General features: G+C 51.2%; 2 protein-coding genes across 2 annotated transcripts; one reads left to right on the top strand and one right to left on the bottom strand.

Moving 5' to 3' along the window:
- Positions 1 to 5,473: 5,473 nt before the first annotated feature.
- Positions 5,474 to 7,948, bottom strand: CSUI_000028 (dynein light; the record flags this gene model as incomplete). Its single annotated transcript, XM_068060263.1, has 5 exons — positions 5,474 to 6,208; positions 6,453 to 6,530; positions 6,823 to 6,957; positions 7,242 to 7,324; positions 7,642 to 7,948. 5 exons carry the CDS (start codon positions 7,946 to 7,948, stop codon positions 6,119 to 6,121), a joined length of 693 nt encoding a protein of 230 aa, XP_067927756.1. The 3' UTR covers positions 5,474 to 6,118.
- Positions 7,949 to 10,114: 2,166 nt separating this feature from the next.
- CSUI_000029 (chaperonin) lies at positions 10,115 to 18,572 on the top strand. The gene is made up of 7 exons (XM_068060264.1): positions 10,115 to 10,467; positions 11,302 to 11,601; positions 12,439 to 12,850; positions 13,432 to 13,627; positions 14,358 to 14,877; positions 15,776 to 17,001; positions 18,023 to 18,572. Exons 1-6 carry the CDS (start codon positions 10,152 to 10,154, stop codon positions 15,964 to 15,966), a joined length of 1,935 nt encoding a protein of 644 aa, XP_067927757.1. The 5' UTR covers positions 10,115 to 10,151; the 3' UTR covers positions 15,967 to 17,001; positions 18,023 to 18,572.

The following is an 18,572-nucleotide window of genomic DNA, read 5'->3' on the forward strand; positions in this document are numbered from 1 at the left end:
AAGGTCCATCTAGGTAGGGTTCGGGTCCGTTGGACCTTAGAGGTGGTTGCGATATTTTGTGAGTGACAAGACGACACGTAGGTACCCTGGAGAGATTTTCGGATGATTTCGTAGCAGGATCTGCTTTGCTTCAAGTTTCACCATGACTAGGTGAATAAGACGGTGATGACATGCTGATCACGTACTTGCCTTCTTTAGCTCGCATTTGAAGGCAGTCCCCTAGGGGTCTAGCAATGAACTCTTGCCTCACACACACTTCAGGGAGAAAACTGAGGAAGGGCTCGGAATGATGCTGTCGGAGAATCGGGAAGGAGCTCCGGATTCAGCCAGGTACTCGGTAGCTCGAGTGGAGCCCATGTAGCTATCGTGCCACTGGGTCCGCCCCCCGATCAATCACAAGTGAGATGGACAACAATCTTGAGAGCATTCTTCGGTTGTCTGCACGGTCCCAGGAAAGTAGGAATTCGGCTACCGCTGAGATGTTTATCCTTACTCCTTAGATTCGCTCTCCACCATTCGTGGATTTCATTTGCCTTGTGCCAGGGGCGTAGGGACACATCCAGCTATGGTAGCTTTGCCTGGTTGTTCTTTCCTCTAGATTGAGGTCGGTCGCTCTTCTGTGACGTTTCAAAGTATCATCTTCTTAGATAAGTTTTGATATTCTTCAATTTCTTCCTTACAATACAAGAACTGTCCTTGCCTCGCCTCGATAGCGTTGCTCCTAGGGAAGATCGGATTGCTTAACAGTACAGTTCCTTCGAATGCTTGGCGACCGGCAAGAATCCGTGAGAGCCTGATGGCCTGCATGGAGGTCACGAACGAGTTAGGTCAGAGTCGATCTTCCGGAGAAATGTTAAAAAAAGAGGTATGCACTATCAGTATACTAGGTAGCTCTGCATGGAGACGCAAACAATTGCTTATACGGCCCCCAGCAGAAATCTAACTACGTGGCCGTAATGAAGAAAACACAGTCTACCCCGAACACGTGGTCTGAATGAGTACAAGCCGGATGTCGCTAAATGGGTGTGAGAAGGCAGGCTCACAATTATCACCTGTCCTTCAGACACGAGCTGCCCCCGAGTGCTCAAGACTCTCCATTGCCTCATCCGCTGGTCTGTGAGAGTCGTGGACGCGAGTCAGGCTTTCGGAACCATCATAGGTCCTCTTCTCCTTTTCCATACTGCTGCGGTGCTTAGAGCAGGGGTGGGGCATCTTCTGTACGCAGAACCCTTCGATGGCAAGCAGTAGTTGTCCGAAGCCTACCAAGGTAGCTTGCTTGGCAGCCGCGGCATCTTTCCCTTCATTGAACTGATTTTGCGCATCCAAGTACAGCTTCTCAATCGTCTTCTCCACGTTCTCTTTGCTCCGGGTTTCCCACTTGCATTTGAACAGCCAGTCAAGTACCTCGGAGGCCGTCATATCCGGAACAGGGACAAAGTTTGGTGGCAGTTGTGCCATACTGGGTGATGCACCGCTAGCTCCTGCTCCTCCTTGGTTGTTGGAGTTTCCTGCAGCTGGAGGCGGAGCCGGCGCCGCCGCCTGAGGACTGAGCCTGTTATTCGCGGTGCCCGTCCGGCTATTGTTGGCGTTTTCACCTGTAACCTTCCCTGGTTTGTTCCCCCGTAGTAATCCTGCTCCGCTTGAGTTTGCACTGCCTACTCGGCCTGCCTGTTGGGAAGCTGCTGCTTGGGCTTGTGCGGCAGCGGCTGCGGCCGCCTGCGCCTGAGCAGCAGCCAAGGCGGCCGCTGTCTTCTTATCGCGGTCGACCTTCAACATCGCAAACTGTGTGCTCAGCCCGACGGGTGACTTGCCAATGCCAGCACCATCGTTCTCGATGAAGTCACACAGGCGCTGAATAATTTCCATGGGGACCGGAAAACTAAGATCCGTTATACCACGCTTGTCCTGCCCTCCTCCGGGTAACCACTGCCTGAGGTGCTCTTTGCAGGCTCCCCGAAGCTCTTCAGTCTCCCATTCATCCAGTAGACATGACTCTGAGTCCAGCATCGCTGCTCCTTCGATCCGCCGGCCTTCCTCGGACTCCAGCCTTTCCGGGTCCTTGGTTTCGGTTGGCTGACCAGAGTGCAAGCACGGGTTGCACCCGGGTGACCGTTCAGGTACACCAAGATCAGTTCTTATCTCAGTCCTGAGGTTCGGGGGGGAAATGGAACTCTGTTTTTCTCCCACCTTTCCGGTGGTAGGCACTAGTCGTGGCTGCGCCATGCTCTTTCTGGCAAGAGCAGGACGAGGAGACGCGGGTAACTTTGGGAAGCGTGTGAGTTCACCAAGAGCAGCCAGTGTCTTGCCTTGTTGCTCTTCGACTTTCCTTCGAGCAATCAATGCTTCAGCCTCACGCAAAACCTCCCGCTCCAGAGCGGAAAAGTCCGTACGCTTCCTGTGCCGCTGAACATGTCAAAGAGTGCATTGCAGGAACTGGCAGAAACTACAATGTACCTCCCTGCCAGCTACAAGAACAGGTAGTTTCTTCTGTGCGGAAGGTGCAGGACGGTCGCCGGTCGATAAGTGTACGCCTACATCCGATCTCCAAGCCGCCTCATGGGCCTGCTTTCCGGGCATCCGAGGTAGCCAATGAAGGTGTGGCTACGCCGAAGCAGTGCACACTAAACTAGAACGGCTTTCTTACGGTCTTCCCATTTGCTCTGTTCGACAGTCGCTTAGTGGTAAACTGGGCGGGATGCCACTCAGAAAGTGTAGACGGGTCCGAAATGAATCTGTTTCCTGAAGCGGAGTTGGGCCGGGACGAGCCAGCTGACTGAGGTCGGCTTCTCGGGCGGAGGCTTCCCAGTCGATCCTTGTTACAGAATAAGGCACGGTGACCGGAAGCCCTCAGCGGCAATACATCTACATTTCTCGAAGGAGGATATGAAACAGGCGGGCGTGGAGAACAAAGTCCTGAAGGGTCACTACGATCTTCACAGGATGCCGCAAGCTTCCTTTCCGCGTCGGTAACTGTCTGGTAATCCAGAATTTCAAGGGCCGGCAGACGGGCTACCATCCGCTCCCTAACAAGCAGCTCACAAAAAGCAGGCGTCTTCACCCGAAACGCCCTGGATGCGTTTGCAGAGCTGACATCAAGTCCCACATTGGTGCGTACTTGACCGTCTCGACATCAGACTGTTACACAAAACTGCACCTAGCAGTAACGAGGAAACGCAGCATTTGCCCCCGTGAGGAACACGGCCGGGCCTAGATGAAGACAGTTGGTGGCCCGCGCCCCCTGCGACGAGCATCACGTATTTAAGTTCTTCAGAGGTCCTTTCAGCACTCTCCGGCGACACGTTTTTTTCTGGCCGTTGCTTCCATTGAGAAATAGGCGACAAACTGCTAACGGAAAAATCCAGGCGCGGGCTGACAGTGGCCGGTGTATCGTGGCCTCCGACTGATTGCATTGTCCAGTCTTCACTATCTGTAGGCCCGTAGTGTGCGCAGACTCCTTTCAGCTCCTGCAACTGCCCACTTGTCGGTGTGACGTCTGCACCTTCGTGAAGGCATTACCGGTAGCTGGGCTCTTCCGCAGCCGGGTTGCCGACGAGGATGACAGTGCGAAGGTACTTGAGTCTCGCTAGGGCCTCAAGCTGCGCGGAGAGATTCTTTATTCGATTATGAGCTGCGGCAAGGACCTCCAGGAACTTCAGTTTGGTTATCGGCCCCTGGAGTGTGGTCAGAAGGTTGTTATTGAGATACAATTCTTTCAAACGCGTGCTGCGATCAAGCGGTTGCAGACTCCGTAGCCGGTTGCCATTCAGCCACAGAACCTGAACATTCTCGAAGACAGCGAAATGCCCGCTCAGGTGTGTACCTCCTCGGTTCGAAAGACAAAGCTCCGTGACCTGTCTCGCCGCGGAGTGCGACCGGTTGAACAGCGTCTCCCAGGGATCTATGACAGAAGCCATTGCTTCTTCTCGCTGCAGTGCTTTCCTCTGACGAGAGATACGCGGAAAAGCGAAGGGTCTGGATTCAGGGGGTCGCCCACACGGAAGGCTCCACCGAGTGGCATGTGCTACTAATGACTGTCTATAAGAGATTGCACGCTGTAAACTTTTTTTAACGTTCGCTGCAAGCTGTGCGATACAAAGGTGTACACAAGCACCCTCCGATACAAACCGAGGATCCGGGACCCCGAGGGTGTATCCTATACTGCATTGAGGAAGTGATCTGGCTCTCTCCTTGAGTAGACGGGAGCAAGGCGACTACGTTTGGCCCGCTCTTGCAGAGAGCCGGGGTGTAGCGGCGTCTTTCGAGGCAACATTAACCAAAACTGGCTTTTGAAGGCAGCCGAAGCGTAGGTGAGCTGGTGGAAAGGACAACCGAGGAGACACACAGTGGGGCAGCCCCAGTCACTCGGCTTCCCTGTGTCCGGCGAGTATCGATAGTGGCGGCTCCCACTCTCAACAATCTTTCCCAGTGATAACCTAGAAGTGCATGCACGTAAAATCGTGAAGCTCAACTAGAAGGCGTTAGAGAGGAGACCCCAGGAGCCAGTGAATCGGCCCTGCATCACTTGTCCTTTGAGCCAAGGTTTCTCGGATGCGTTTGCAACCAGGCAAAAACAAGCGCACCAGTTCTTAGCAGAGAATGGGCTGTCGGTGTACTCGTAGCTTGCTCTTCATCCGTGACAGAGCGGACTTCCTGAGAGAGTCGCCCGTGGTACTTCCCGGTTGACGCCCGGAGAAACCTCCGCGCGCCATGCGATCTCTTAGCCAGAGGGAACATCCCGCCCATTGCGACAGAAGAAAGTACCACTCCTCGAAGATGGCTTGTTGAGTTGATCCAGGGAATGAGTGAGAGCCGATACAGTTGGCTGATCCCTCGTACGTGACACGAGCATGGGGGAAGCACGCTCAAAGGGCTTCTTGGAGAAACGCATACGGACTTCACATACTGTGGAAAGCAAGCCTCTCGTGTGTCCCGCCCTGACCATTCAGGGCATTTCTCTGAGGAAGCATCATTTCGACCTTTCAGCAGGGTCCGTAGAGTGAGCACTTCTTTGAGTAATAGTCTACTCTTCGTGACGACACTGGAAACTGCGGGTTTTTCAGACAATTCCTTGTGGCTGCCCTGTTACCAGCGTAGCTACAGCTTTCAGCGTCTCAGGTGTCCTTGAAGAGACTGCGAAGACTGCCAAGAGGACCTGGCTTTCACTCACTGCGGCTTTCTCTACTAAGTTGGGACAGGTTAAGTGGTCAGAAAGAGAAGTATAGGGCGCCCACGTGTCTGAGTTTGTATGCTCGCTTGGACAACACAGCCACCGAATAACCGATTTGGACCAGAAGTCAGCACTGTGTTCGGGAGACTGTGTTGGACACTAGCAACTGGATCTGCGTCCTGCTTGCTATTGGGCTAACTTCGGCATGTCAGTGGTGTGAAATCTGGTTGGGGTAAATGCAGCGGCACTGCTGATCCGTCGTTTGCCGTTGTGACGTCTTCCGGCGTGGCGTCGTGCCGACAGCTTGCTAGAGAGTTCAGACGGAGCGACCGATAGTTATGACAAACATCCCTACTATTCGGAGGCAGGGAAGTACAGCAGGGCAGATGCGATCTTACACAGATCTACATCAACGTAGTACTCTGCAAGAAAAACGAGGTAGCAACAGGAGATGGCAGATGGAAGGGCGCACCGGACGCGGCTCTAAAAGAAAAGTCCGGATATAGCAACAGAACCGAGGACTTTCGGAGCGTGATCAGTGAGATGCTCCGTGTAAACGACGAGCGCTGAGTCAGGCTTTCCTTGGCTCGCACGCCGTGCCTCTTACAGCGGGTTCACTCAAGCGGCATAGAGAGATCTCTTCGACGCTCCTTCCAGGAAAGTCACTTTCCACGAACGCCCCCAGTGGAAAATGCAGTGCACTCCGAGGAATCCACGCAGCTTGGACAAAAGAAGCATCATGGAGAGTGGAACTGATCAGACTCAGAATCGGCAAGCTGAGCCGGCCTGGAAACAACTGCGCTACCCTGGGCGCCTCAAGCCGTAAAGAAAAAATTCAATTCCACAGTCGACAACGAGGTGAACTGCAGCGTCCTCAGGGTCACCCTTAGTTATGACGATTCACGTGCTGACACACTGGCGTGCCAACAATTTTCTCGCTTCATGCTTTTGCTAATGCTTGTCTCCTTGTTCAAATTTGAAGCGTGTAGATAGTGACAATACAGTCCATGCTGTCTGTTGATACCTGCAGGCTGCAGAGACCTGAAAGCACACACCGGCACGCACACGACGCTGCACAGACGTTCAGGTACCTCCTCCAGTGGACAACAAGTTGTCCGCACCCTGGTTAGTCTCAATAGCCATGTCTGCTCTCAGTTACGAAGGTATCAAGTACGGTGCGCGGCGGCCGGCTGCGCCGACGTCAGGAAGGAGTACCCGGGAACAGTTCTCGACGCGGGTGAAGGCGTGTAGTTTCTCTTTGCTCATCTCGGCAGGCTGAGCTCACCGTCTGTTTTCGAGTCCCAGCAAGTGCTTGCGGCCGTGTAGAGTCCTGCGCCGGTTTTTTGCATGATAATGCAAGTGACTGAAAGCATCAGACAGCTCATGAGAAAGTTGTCGGAATGGCACTGTTGAATTCAGTCGTAGAGTGCCGTCCCCCCTCTCCTCGTGACCTGGACAGTCCGGACGCGCACCAATCGTTGCCAGCGGGGGAGAGATGGCACAGTAGAACAGAAGTGTGCCAACAGACGGCCCTCGTATTACAGCACAACTGCAACGGAACACTTGTTGGAGCGGTCCGAGGAATAGGAGGAAGGCAGGACTGTCTTCAATTGCGGGTCCTTAAAAAGGGTAGTGCTTTTTTTCTTGGTTCTGACCGGTGACATACCGATATATTTGAAAGCTTTGTTTAGTTTTGCCAGCTCCTTCAAGCACGAGTCAGAGATTTGTGCGCACCAGGAGCTGACTTTTTCTTGTTTGTACACAACGCTCGACAAGCATTGTGTTATAGCCTGCGATTTCCAGAGCATCGACGCGTTTACATCAGTACATGAGCGAGTGGCCGACTCCGGACACATCTGGCGGGCCACCGAAAAACCCTAAAATTGCCAGCTTCATAGGTGGACTTATCAGTTACACTTCTTCTACGTAGACTCCCAAAACAAGGGACCCTAGACCTATCGACACGGCGGCCGCGCGCGCGTCTGAAGCCTCTCGCCCGCCCTTCGCCGCCATAACGGCTCAGAGTGAGCGCGAGTGCTATACCAAAGGTCTCTTCAGAAACAAGCGGGCTTACATGCCTTGCAATTTCCTGAATTTGTTCCGCGACGAAGTCGCTTTGCTGCAGACAGGACGCAATCAGTAGGAGGCGGCTCTTCTCTTGAGAGAAGAGGAAGCGGCTTCGCTTTATAGGTGGCTCCTCCTATAAGCTTAGCCCGTAGAAGACCATATCTTTTCTCAGTGTCGCCACGAAGGGTAGCAACGCCTCCTTCGTTCAGTTGCCGCTTGTTTTCCGGCCCCGACTCGTGACCGGTGGCGAGCACGCCGCTAAACGTGCCGGCCTCCTCCTAGACCCGACCACAAGAACGATAATTCAAAGAAAGTGCAACCTCAGCTAGGACTGCCCACTGTCTTTTCTGGCTGTTCAAGTAGCCACAAACGGCTAGTCTGGGTGCCAAACTGGCAGCAGGGCTGACCTGCGTACCTCGTCTTCCTCATGCGACATACTGGTGCAGCATGAGACAATCCGCCTGTCCTGCAGCGTAGCGTACTTAACCCTGTGCGGTCGAGAAAGGCAGGCAACTGAGACCGAGGCCGGGAAGCTGTTTCTTGGAAAAACACTGCCTCTGCCCGGTCACCGAAGCCGGTACAGGCACTCGTTCCTCCAGTCTGGTGATAGTCTGCTGGCCCAAGGTTTCTTGGATCTTTCGCACTGTGTCGACCCTCCCTCAGAACCGAACCTCCTCCAATCATTGGCGCACAACGCACTCCGCAGGAAAGCATTTTTCTGTTTTGTTATCTTTTTCTTCAGAACAGAGCTCTGAATTACACAAGAGCTGTGTGCAGGGGCATGCATACTGGATGGCAGCATGCGAGCAATACTACGCGGTCTTTTTTCGAACCCCCCCCCGCGGCGCAATCTTATTTTTTTGCACAGGGCACAACTGAAGAAGCTGCGCCGTCTTGTACCCAAGCCCGCGCTTGCCTGGACACAAGATGACCAAGAAGTTTCTCGTGCCTGCGACAAGAGTTCATAGACCCCGGTCTCGTGCCTCTTCTGATCTCCTGGTGACACATAGAAACGCGGACGGGTCTGGTTGCCGGAGAGGCAACCAGACTACTGTGTGGCGTCTCCGCTGTTCGTCAGCCTACGGTGTCCATTCCTTGTTATATGGATACTGAGACGTGAGCTTTTCCCTCCCACATCCCTACAAGAAGAGGGGTTGGTATTTTCGCTTCCCGGCCCCCCAGAAGGTACGAGCTCTTTCAGTGTACTCAGTCCGGTTGGGCCAAGCTGTTTTAGTCCTTGACTGAGGCTGTCCGAAAAGGCTGACGCCGACGTCGGGGCGTCACAGCTTTTCTAGTCTGCTTGCCGTCGCGGATCACTCGACGGGGATTCTTTAGACTGCCGTAAGACCACTTGAACTGTTCCGGTGACACGCGAGCACGACGGGCAAGTGCTTACGCTAAGCACACGGCGGCACAGTCAACTACACTGCGGTCCAGCCCGCTTCAGAGAAACTTAGGATTTCTTGTTCCTCCTCGCAGCGTCTCACCGGTTATTCGGATGGCTCAGCCCGACAGCTGTCGCCCGCGAGGAGTCTCACGTTGAACGTAAAACGCGTACAGCTCTTTAGTTTCCTCAGCCGGATTCCACGTGCTCATTCTACCTCTCTCTGGAGCTTCGTCCTCTTGCCCAAGCTACTGTCCCCACCGCTGCGGTGTCGCAGAGGTGGCTGGGGTGGTGACAGCGTGTTTGCTGCGCCAGCTCACAGGAATTCGACTTTCTCGGTTTCACATCAGCACGTGAAGACCTGCAGTGCGCAGTCTCCGTTGGGCACCTGAACAGCAGCTATTTTCGTGAAGCTCGCAGCAATCTTTCCGTTTGCTGTTGGTACTTCAGTAGAGTCTGGAGTCCGTGTTACAGGCATAGCACTGCATACCTCGGCGCCCCGAGTCCTGCCTTTCACCAGTAAAAGTTCCACGGGCTAGACACTCATCAAGATCCCACGACAACCGAGCAGCACCTTTGTAGGTGTACGAACGAAGAGACCATTGCCAGGACATTCTTTCCCAGCTTTAATTTTTTAGTACAGTTTTAGAGAGTGCCTCAGCAGTCCTCCCTCCCAGACACAAATGCAAGAAAAGCCCTCTGTGTGTGGTTAGGGACAGCCCACGCCACCGGCACATGTATGAACCACTCCCGCCCAACTGTAAGGAACTACACGCCACACACGTCTTGCCGCGAGTTTGAATACACCCTCATCGGACCGAGGATCCCAAGGGGTAGCTTTCCGCTGCCTTCAAAACCCGTAATGATCGTTGTCACGCGGAACGCAGAAACATGGAAGTCAAGAGATGTACGTAAGAGCTGAGGTGTGGAGTACTATTGCAGGACGTTGTGCGGAAACCATGGTTCCGAGTGGCTGCCCCATACTCGAACTAATTTGTCCCTACACTGTGTACTCCCGGGTGGATAGTTTCCATCGTCCAACACAAACAGAGATCTGTTCTGCAAATCAGGGCCGTTTCGCTTTCCGCAAGTGATCATGGACGTGTCTTGCAGCTCGCCTTCCGTTTCACTACAGTTCTCGGCAGAAGGAGACCATACCGCTGCAAGCTCCCCGTCGTCGGCGAACTCTTGCTAAGAGAAAAATACAGACAGGAATCCATTCATGCGTCTCACAAGTTTACTGTCTATTTCATCGTGCGTTTGCAGATCATATTGGTGTGTCGATAGCACTTCCGTCATCCGTCGGCTTATATAGTTCCTCCAGCGCAACCCGGATTCGGTCCAATCAATTGTGCTGTACTTGTCGGTGGGGGAAAACTGGCGACGGGTGAAGAGTCAGTACCTTACTGCACTTGGAGCTTTACACCCCACCGATCCCCGGAAGTACGTCGAAGAGATGGGTTGGCTCACTAGTAGTTGCCGGTACCGAGTAACGACGCGGCCACCACTACCGTGGTGAGGAGACTGGGGGTCATGACTAGAAGAAAAGCTGTAGGGGTGGCACTTCGCCGCAGTTGTCCGAAGCGTGGATTCTTTTTTTCCATCTTCAGCTCCGAAAATCTCTTAACGGCTGCCGTCTCTTGCCTCCATCTGGCACAGCACAAGTCTCGGTTGTCTTTCCGGACGCATTTTCTTTCGTCTTTACTACTGCACATCTTCTCCAAAATGTTGTCACGCGCTTCTGCGAGAATCGCCAAGGGCAGGAGCCCTGGTAACTTTCTCAGTGTACGCTACGCCAGCAGTAAAGATATTCGTTTCGGATCCGATGCTCGTAATCAGATGCTTGCAGGTAGGTTGATACCCGGGTTCTCATTCTGTATTCATCACCTCGAAACGACAAAAACTTGTCCAGCTGACCACCCTTCTCACAGTAGCGCATGTGCCGTCTCCGTTTCCTACTGCACACACGGGCAGCGTTTCTTCCGCGTTACCTTTTCTCTGTTCGCCTTAAGAAAAAGTCCAGGTCTGTTCAGTGGTGACTTCGGATTTCGTTGTATTCGCCAGGTCGCAGAATCATGCGCATAGCCTTTTTTTCCTGGCTGCCTGCGTTTTTGACGGTGTGTGGGGCCACCCGTACTTTGTCGCCTGCATGCAGCCACAACGTCACTTCTCGCAACGAAAAAACCACTTCTTTTTCCCCCTTTATTGAAGACTACGTGTTCTTATCGTATACACCCCGTGTACACTTTTTCTCACGTTCGGGTGTCTCTACACAGTACCCTTTCCCAGATCGCGGTGGATATACATTATCTCCATATATATCAGTGTATATAAATCTTCTCCAGATTCGGGTGTATATACACCGATTCTTAGCTTCGGGTGTATACTACGCCTTCCACCCGGTCGGGCTGTATTTACACCGTACATACACTTTGCCCCCTTTGGGTGTATATAAATCTTTCTCAATATTCGGCTGCATATACCCGCTACATGCACCTTTCCCGGGCGGATGTCTTTCCACCTACGTCAGGACGCTCTACGTGTTGTCTCTTCACTACGAATTATAAGCGGGTACGCCCGAGCGATCCACATTTCTGCTGTTTCCCGTGTGCCCTACTGCCCTGTACCAAGACATGAGACAAGACTATCTTCGTGGTTCGTGTCTTCTTATCTCTCTGTCTAGGGTGCAATCGTCTCGCGGACGCTGTCGGAGTGACTCTGGGACCGAAGGGTCGCAATGTAGTGATTGAGCAGACGTACGGATCGCCGAAGATCACGAAGGATGGTGTTACCGTCGCTAAGTCAATTGAGCTGAGCAACAAAATGATGAATCTGGGAGCTCAACTCGTTAAACAAGTTGCCTCTACCACCAACGATATTGCTGGCGATGGAACTACGACAGCTACTTTGTTGGCTAGGGCCATCTTCAAAGAAGGCTGCAAAGCAGTTGACGCAGGGATGAATCCCATGGATCTTCTCCGGGGTAAGAAAGGCTCTCCAGTCCTTGTCGATGACCGCCACTAGCTTAGATCTTCCCGACTCTTCTTTTGCTTCAGAAACCTGTATATGAGATACCTTGGAACATCAGGTTCGTATGAAAACGTCACTCCTGTCTTTTAGTAGGCCATACACTGTCGTTGGGGAGAGGGTGCCCGTGCAAGATACCTCCTTGAGAATGCCAAGGGTAGTTTTTTCCTGGATATATCTCAATGAGCCATCATCAGTATTGGTATGGTAGTTTCGCTAGTCATAAAATTGCCTAAGGGTGGCAAGACGTACAAACACCGTACAGGTATTCTGTAGGCGTACAGTGTGTACAGGGGAGGTGTCTGGGCAGAAGGACCACGTGGATTACGTTGACTATAAACTAGTCACACGTCACTCTTGGTACTTCTGCAGCGAGGTTTACGCTTTTCGCCATGCTAGTTGAGAATAGAAGGTGTCCCCTTCAGTCTCGCTTGGAGTCACTCTACCCCACCCGATGTTGGGACTCTTCGATCCGCACACTCAAGATAAGACAAGACAGCAGCATATGTATCTGCTTAAAAGTGCTATCACAGCCTAAGCGTCGGCCTCCTCAACGACTCACATTCGGTTGCTAGCAACACCTAGGGCTCCCATCACTTTTTCCCATGTCTCTTCGTCTCCATTAGCTCTTCCTTTTTTGACCATGTAGCTATGTCGGTGACGTAGGTATTTTGCTCTCCCTCTCCTCTCTTTCTCTCAACATGCTTCGCGAAGCGGATGAAAGGCAATAACTAACGACTTACCTTTCTGCTTTGTCGCCCCCTTTCTTTGGTGCTTTTCTTTCCACACACAGGGATCAACTTGGCGGTTGAGAAGATTCTGAAGCACTTGAATTCAGTTACGAAGACCGTCACGACGTCAGAGGAGATCTTCAATGTAGCCACAATCTCAGCGAACGGGGATAAGGTGGTCGGGCGTCTGATTGCTGACGCTATGGAGAAAGTTGGACGAGATGGAACTATCACTGTTTCTGAGGGAAAGACTTTAAGTCATGAGATGGAGCTTGTTGAAGGTCTGAAGTTTGATAGAGGTTTCATTTCGCCCTACTTTATCACTAACACCAAAGAACAGAAGGTCGAACTCGAGAAGCCTTATATCCTTCTCTATGACAAGAGAATCTCATCGGTCAAGAGTATTCTCCCTGTTCTTGAGTTCATCGTGCAAAACCAAGCGTCTCTCATTATTATTGCTGAAGATGTTGATAGGTAAGAAGCGGCAAGGTGGAAGAGAAAACAGCTCACAGAAGTGTCTTGAATGTGAAGATAGTGGTCCTGGAGTTACCTTTCTGTTCTGCACTCCAGTCATGTACGTCGACTTCCCCTCGGACGTCTGAAGCGGTTTTCGTAGATAGGCTTCTGGATGTGATTTCTCTCTATACTTTCACATACGTGTCTCTACTTCACTACAGACATAAAAGATATCTCTCCCTTTCTATAACAGTCACTCCGAAACACACACTTCCCTCTCGTGCAGTAACATTAGAAAAAATCTTTGTCTTCGATTGTTTCTTGGTTTCCTCTCTTGAGGAATCGAAGGAAAGACCGGAAGAGAAAGAGCAAGCAGCACTCTCAAATTCCTTTTCTCCTCAGTGTAGTTGCCTTATATTTTTGTCTTTTTGTTGTCTCCCTCTCCTCATGGAATGCCGTCGGTTGTTTCTTCCGCGCGTATAGATAAGGGTCCACTGTACATCTTTCTACCTAGAAACACTCCTGTGTTGTTCGCGTCATCCGTTCGTCTCATCGGTCTCTCCGGGTTTTCCTCTCGGTTGTTTATCTCTCTTCTACAGTGAAGCCTTGGCCACCATGGTTGTGAACAAGCTCCGCCTCGGATTGAAGATTTGCGCCGTTAAAGCTCCAGGCTTTGGCGATCATCGAAAGGCTATGCTTCATGATATCGCCGTCATGACGGGCGGTCAGGTTATCACAGAGGAGACGGGAAGCAACATAGAGGATGCCCAGCAGGTTCCTCAGATGCTTGGCCAGGTATGTATGTGGCAGTGAGCGACCTATGTTTCGGCTAGTTTATACCGAACAGATGCAACTTGTCTTCTATGTCCTTACCTGTACGACACAGTATGGTCCCCTTTCTAGTACTTTGCAGAGGCGTCTCGAAGAATGAAGAGAAAAAATCAACGTCACTTACATACACACGGAAGAAAACGTGGTAGTGTTGAACCGATGGTGGTTCCTGCGTATATCTGTGTATACAAGCAGGTAGTAGTGGATGTACATATGTATCAACAATGTCATTCTATCTTCTAGACCAAGTCTTCAGAAAGGGAAGACGCTGAGGAACTAGCTGACACCCTGAAGAGTTAGCTGCTCAGATCGTTTTACTTGTGTGTACAGGTTTGCCGACCAGAATGGCCATGACGGTCACTTTACCACGGAGTGAACGTCCTTTGCATGAGCATGCGTTGCTTGTGTCACCTGCGCTTCTGTAGCACCCCGTGCAAAGACGGTCTAGGGTGACTTCTCAGATGACACCCCCAGTCGTTGTTTGCCTCGTACCCGTTGTTGTGTCGTGCGTGGTGACTAAGGTATTTCCCTCCTGCCATGCCGATTGCTCCCCATGTACACACCGCATCTACATATAAGTGTTTATATCAAGTGATTTAACCCTATCTGGCGTCAGAATAGACAGCGCCGAGTATCGGTTCCTGGTATAGTAGCTTATCTTTTCTCCGTTGTGCTTTGTCTTAACCCCTTGTAGGCTAAATCAGTTACTGTGAACAAGGATACAACGTTGATCATTGAGGGAGCAGGGACGAAGGCAACGATTGATGAGAGATGCGATCAGATCCGTGTGTCGATGGAACAAACCCATTCTGAATATGAGAAGGAGAAACTTCAAGAGAGACTTGCTAAGATGACAGGAGGTGTCGCAGTGATCAAGGTCGGCGGTGCATCAGAAGTTGAAGTCAGTGAGGCAAAGGATCGCATTCAGGATGCTCTATGTGCCACCAAGGCCGCTGTTGAAGAAGGTATTGTTCCTGGTGGCGGTGCAGCTCTGCTCTATGCAAGTGAAACTCTTAAGGACATTGAGACTGTCAACTACGATCAGAAGGTTGGAGTTAACATTGTTCGAAATGCATGCAAACAGCCATGCAAAACCATCGCTGATAATGCTGGACATGAGGGAGCTGTGGTTGTTGGGAACCTCCTTAGAGAGGCGAAAGCCAGCAGAGGATTCAACGCTCAGACCGGCGAATATGTTGATATGATCGCAGCAGGTAAGAAGAGAGCCTTCGTACATACAGCAAGCATAGACAGGGGTGGAAACCTAGGGAATATAGAGGGAGAGAAGGGAAAAGCGATGCAAGTCTACACAATACTTCCATAGCTTCTTCCCCGGTAGTCTATGTGGCCGTAGCGCGGTTTTGCGTGTCGTGGGACTCTTGGTCGCCGTTCTCGGGAGTGACTGTGTGTCTGCCGTGATGCAGTATGTACATATATATGTCTACTGCATGTATGTACGTGCGTAATAGATGAGTACTTGATAGCTTTTTTAAAAGGTGTATCAGAACAGGAAAGTCTTGTGTGTCCTAGTTTTGTTATATTCGCCTCTGCATGCTTCAGTTGGGTGGAAGAGAAGAGGGAGGGGTGCGAGATATCACGGCCGAACTACTATAGCCGTGCTACATCGCGATACGTACATCCTTCTGCGCGTCCGTGAACGGCTCGGTAGAGAACCTTGCACAGTCCATCCTGGCTGGTTATCAGTCTATAGTATATATAGCTGTTTCTGATTGGAATTATTTCTGTCTGCTATATATGAGAATGCATGCATCTACGTCGCTTCTCAGTCTCACCGTACTACTGAGTGAGTGCGGCTATTGTAAGGAACGCGAGGAGTGAGGGGGTGGATGGACTTCTCTCCTTCGCTCTGATCCTGTATGGTATAGTGCTAACAGCATTAAGCGTATTGGTCCAAGAAACGGTGTCAGGAAAGATGTGAAGGATTCCAGTAGTCGATGCTCGACTGTCCTTTGGTCCATCTGCATACTCTTCGTAGAAGTCTGTTTCTTTATTCACGGTATATCTCCTCTCGAAACAGACACCATCCCCGTGTGCATTGTGTTCTTTCATATGGCGGACGTGTTCTCTACTTTTGGGCTCTTCATCTTTCAGGTATCATTGATCCAACCAAGGTCGTGAAGACTGCTCTCTCAGACGCAGCGTCTGTTGCGTCCCTCATGACCACTACAGAAGCCGCGGTCGTAGAAGCAAAGGAAGAGAAGGAAGACCATGTAGGAGGAGGCGCTGGCGGCATGCCCATGGGAGGTCCTGGGGGTATGGGAGGAATGGGTGGAATGTACTAAATTCCTGTAGTCGACTTCCTTTTGATCATATGGTTCCTGCAATATTCTCGACTCTTCGAGACAGAAGCTGCGGACGTAGGCTTGTCAGCAACTTTCTTGAGACAAGGAGTGATTGCTGCAAAGTTCTTTCTGCTCGCCTCTACCGGCTCTGAAAGGACCTGCACAGTGTCCTGCACGTAGATATCAGATGCATGGTAGATGGCTCATCGCACGGTGGCGGGGCGGGGGGTGGCATAGGATAGGAAGAGTTCTTGAAGCAGGCAAATTCAAGAAACAGAGAGGTGGAACTGGAGAGGTTGAAGAACGAGGACAAGAGATGTGAATGGTTCGGTGGAGCAGTTACGTAAAGGTTTGATTCGAGACTCCTCCCCTGTTGAAGACCTGCCGATTTCTGGATCGTAACCTACGCCGAAGAAGCATGTATGGTGACAGCACAAGGACATCTATCTAATTCGTACTTCCCGCACTCTTGACTCTTCCTTCCCCTGCCTTTCTGCCGTCTCCCGTCTTCGGGTCTGAGGGCGTGTGACTTTACTTCGTGTCGTCTCGTAGTCATGTTTCTCTTCTTCTTTCGATCATCTTGTGTCGTGGATTTCTGAGGGTGCTGTAGTGGTTAGTGGTGGCGTTGGTAGGAATGGCAACATGTTCGTGGGTGTCCTACACCCAGTCAAACTTTCTTCTGTTCTCATTTTTTTCTGTCTTGTTTTTATCACGGCTACGCGGTGTTAGGGGGTCTCACCAAGGGAGCCACCGTCGTCATGGTTTTGTCGTTCTATTGCGTTCTTACTATTCCGAAGGATACGATACTGCAGGGGTTCTGTTCAGTGGAAGAAGCAGAAGGGCGATGGTCATCGTGGGTGTAACGGTACGGAACGTATACTTCTCTCTCGCCACTCTGATGTTTCTGGGGAGCATTTCGAGGTGTATGTACACCTTCGAGTTGGTGTTCGTGGGGAAGTACTTCATGGCTGATTTGGAGTGTGTTGTGGTGGTGATACCACACCTGCCCCGTCGGAGTGGGCATCAACTCTGAGAGTAAGTCTTCATGTAGTGACTCAGTAGATAACAATGTTAGTTAGGAACCGGGGACACTTGAGTGTCCTTCCACTCCTCACCCATTCTCATCTCTTTTTTTATGACAGTGAATACAACAAGAAACGTTCGTTTAAAGTTTCTTTCAGTTTGTAGAGAGAAGACACTGATAAGCCCATGAGGTGTCCGGAAGAAATGGGCCTAGAGAGAGCAGGCCTAGGCGGAGCAGGGTGTGATTGATCGGAGAAAGCTAGGAGGAAGGGAGCATCCATTGTCACACAACGACAGGTAGACAGAAATGATAGGATTGTATAGGCGCTCAATGAAGCGTGGTAGTCTCTAGCGCATGGAATCGAGGTGAAAAAGGAAATGATGCTGGGGACACTTTTTTCTTCTTCCGACGACAGTAGTCGCCGTTTCCGAATCTTGCTCCGTTTACCAAAATCGTAACACAGCAGCATTCGTCAAACATAGGTAGATCACAAGGGTGCTAGCATGCAGATCATATTTGACTGCGTTGATTAGCAAGAAAGATAATTAAGGCCAGTGTCACCTATCTCTAAGAGGGCTAGCACATTGACTGGAAGGGAGAGAGATTCTCAGAGCAGGGGCACCTACTATTACCATTACATCTTCGGCGATTTGCGGCAATCGGCGCTGCTATATCAAGCCCGGAGCCACTTCCTCGCGGATAGGCATCTCCACATGACAGTTTTCCCGAACAGTTCTTACACTTGTTCAGCAAAAAACCGTACTTAGTGACGTAGCCGCGACAGATGGAACTGTGCAAGGCCCACTCGACGAGAGTCATGCGGTTACGAAGTTTGTTGAGGTGGACGTGGGCCAGCAGGGACGGACTGGGCGTGTGTAGCGGCTGCAATAACCGGGGTGTGTTGGTTGCCCCAGGTTGTTCTCTCGTGTGAATCCTTTTCGTTGACACATGCCACACGAGCTTGACTTTATGTGTCAGTCACATTCTCCAATACTTTTTCTTCAGCTGGCCCCGGTACGCCGTTGTCTTCAGATACACTCCCCTGACTACTTTTATGAGGCCTCCTGGAATGACGCGCAAACAGGTACTCTTTCCTTCTGGTAAATGCTACACAAAACACATTAACGCATGCATCGAAGACAACGGACAAGTGTAACGCCGTCTCCCCTGCCGCCTCCCAACACTGAAGAGTGATGCAGAAGCTATCGGATGGTGGATAACGCGGTGTTCTACGACTCGGTGAACAAGCGTAGAGAATTTGAAGAATTATTAATTGAAATTAGTTAAGACAAGATATAGAATAGACAGGGGTGGTTTTTTCCCTAGGTCGAAACCCTTTCGGCTTAGGTTTTTACGCTCCTTATGTAGAAATAAGGGGGGGAGAAGGGAACCAATCGTGGCAACAAACCACACCCTCGGTAAAAGCCCGTTACATGGTTTCATCGTCAGTGTGGAGATATACGGACTTTTTATCCTGTTTGGTTTTCGGACGTATATCTGAGAAGCATTGGTGATGCTCTACATGTGAAACCGACAAAACCCCCCTCCCCAGGGTCGCGCCCTATAACATCCTTTCTCTCTC

The sequence above is a fragment of the Cystoisospora suis genome (genome assembly GCF_002600585.1).
Source record: "Cystoisospora suis strain Wien I chromosome Unknown contig_18, whole genome shotgun sequence".
Lineage (NCBI taxonomy): Eukaryota > Apicomplexa > Conoidasida > Eucoccidiorida > Sarcocystidae > Cystoisospora > Cystoisospora suis.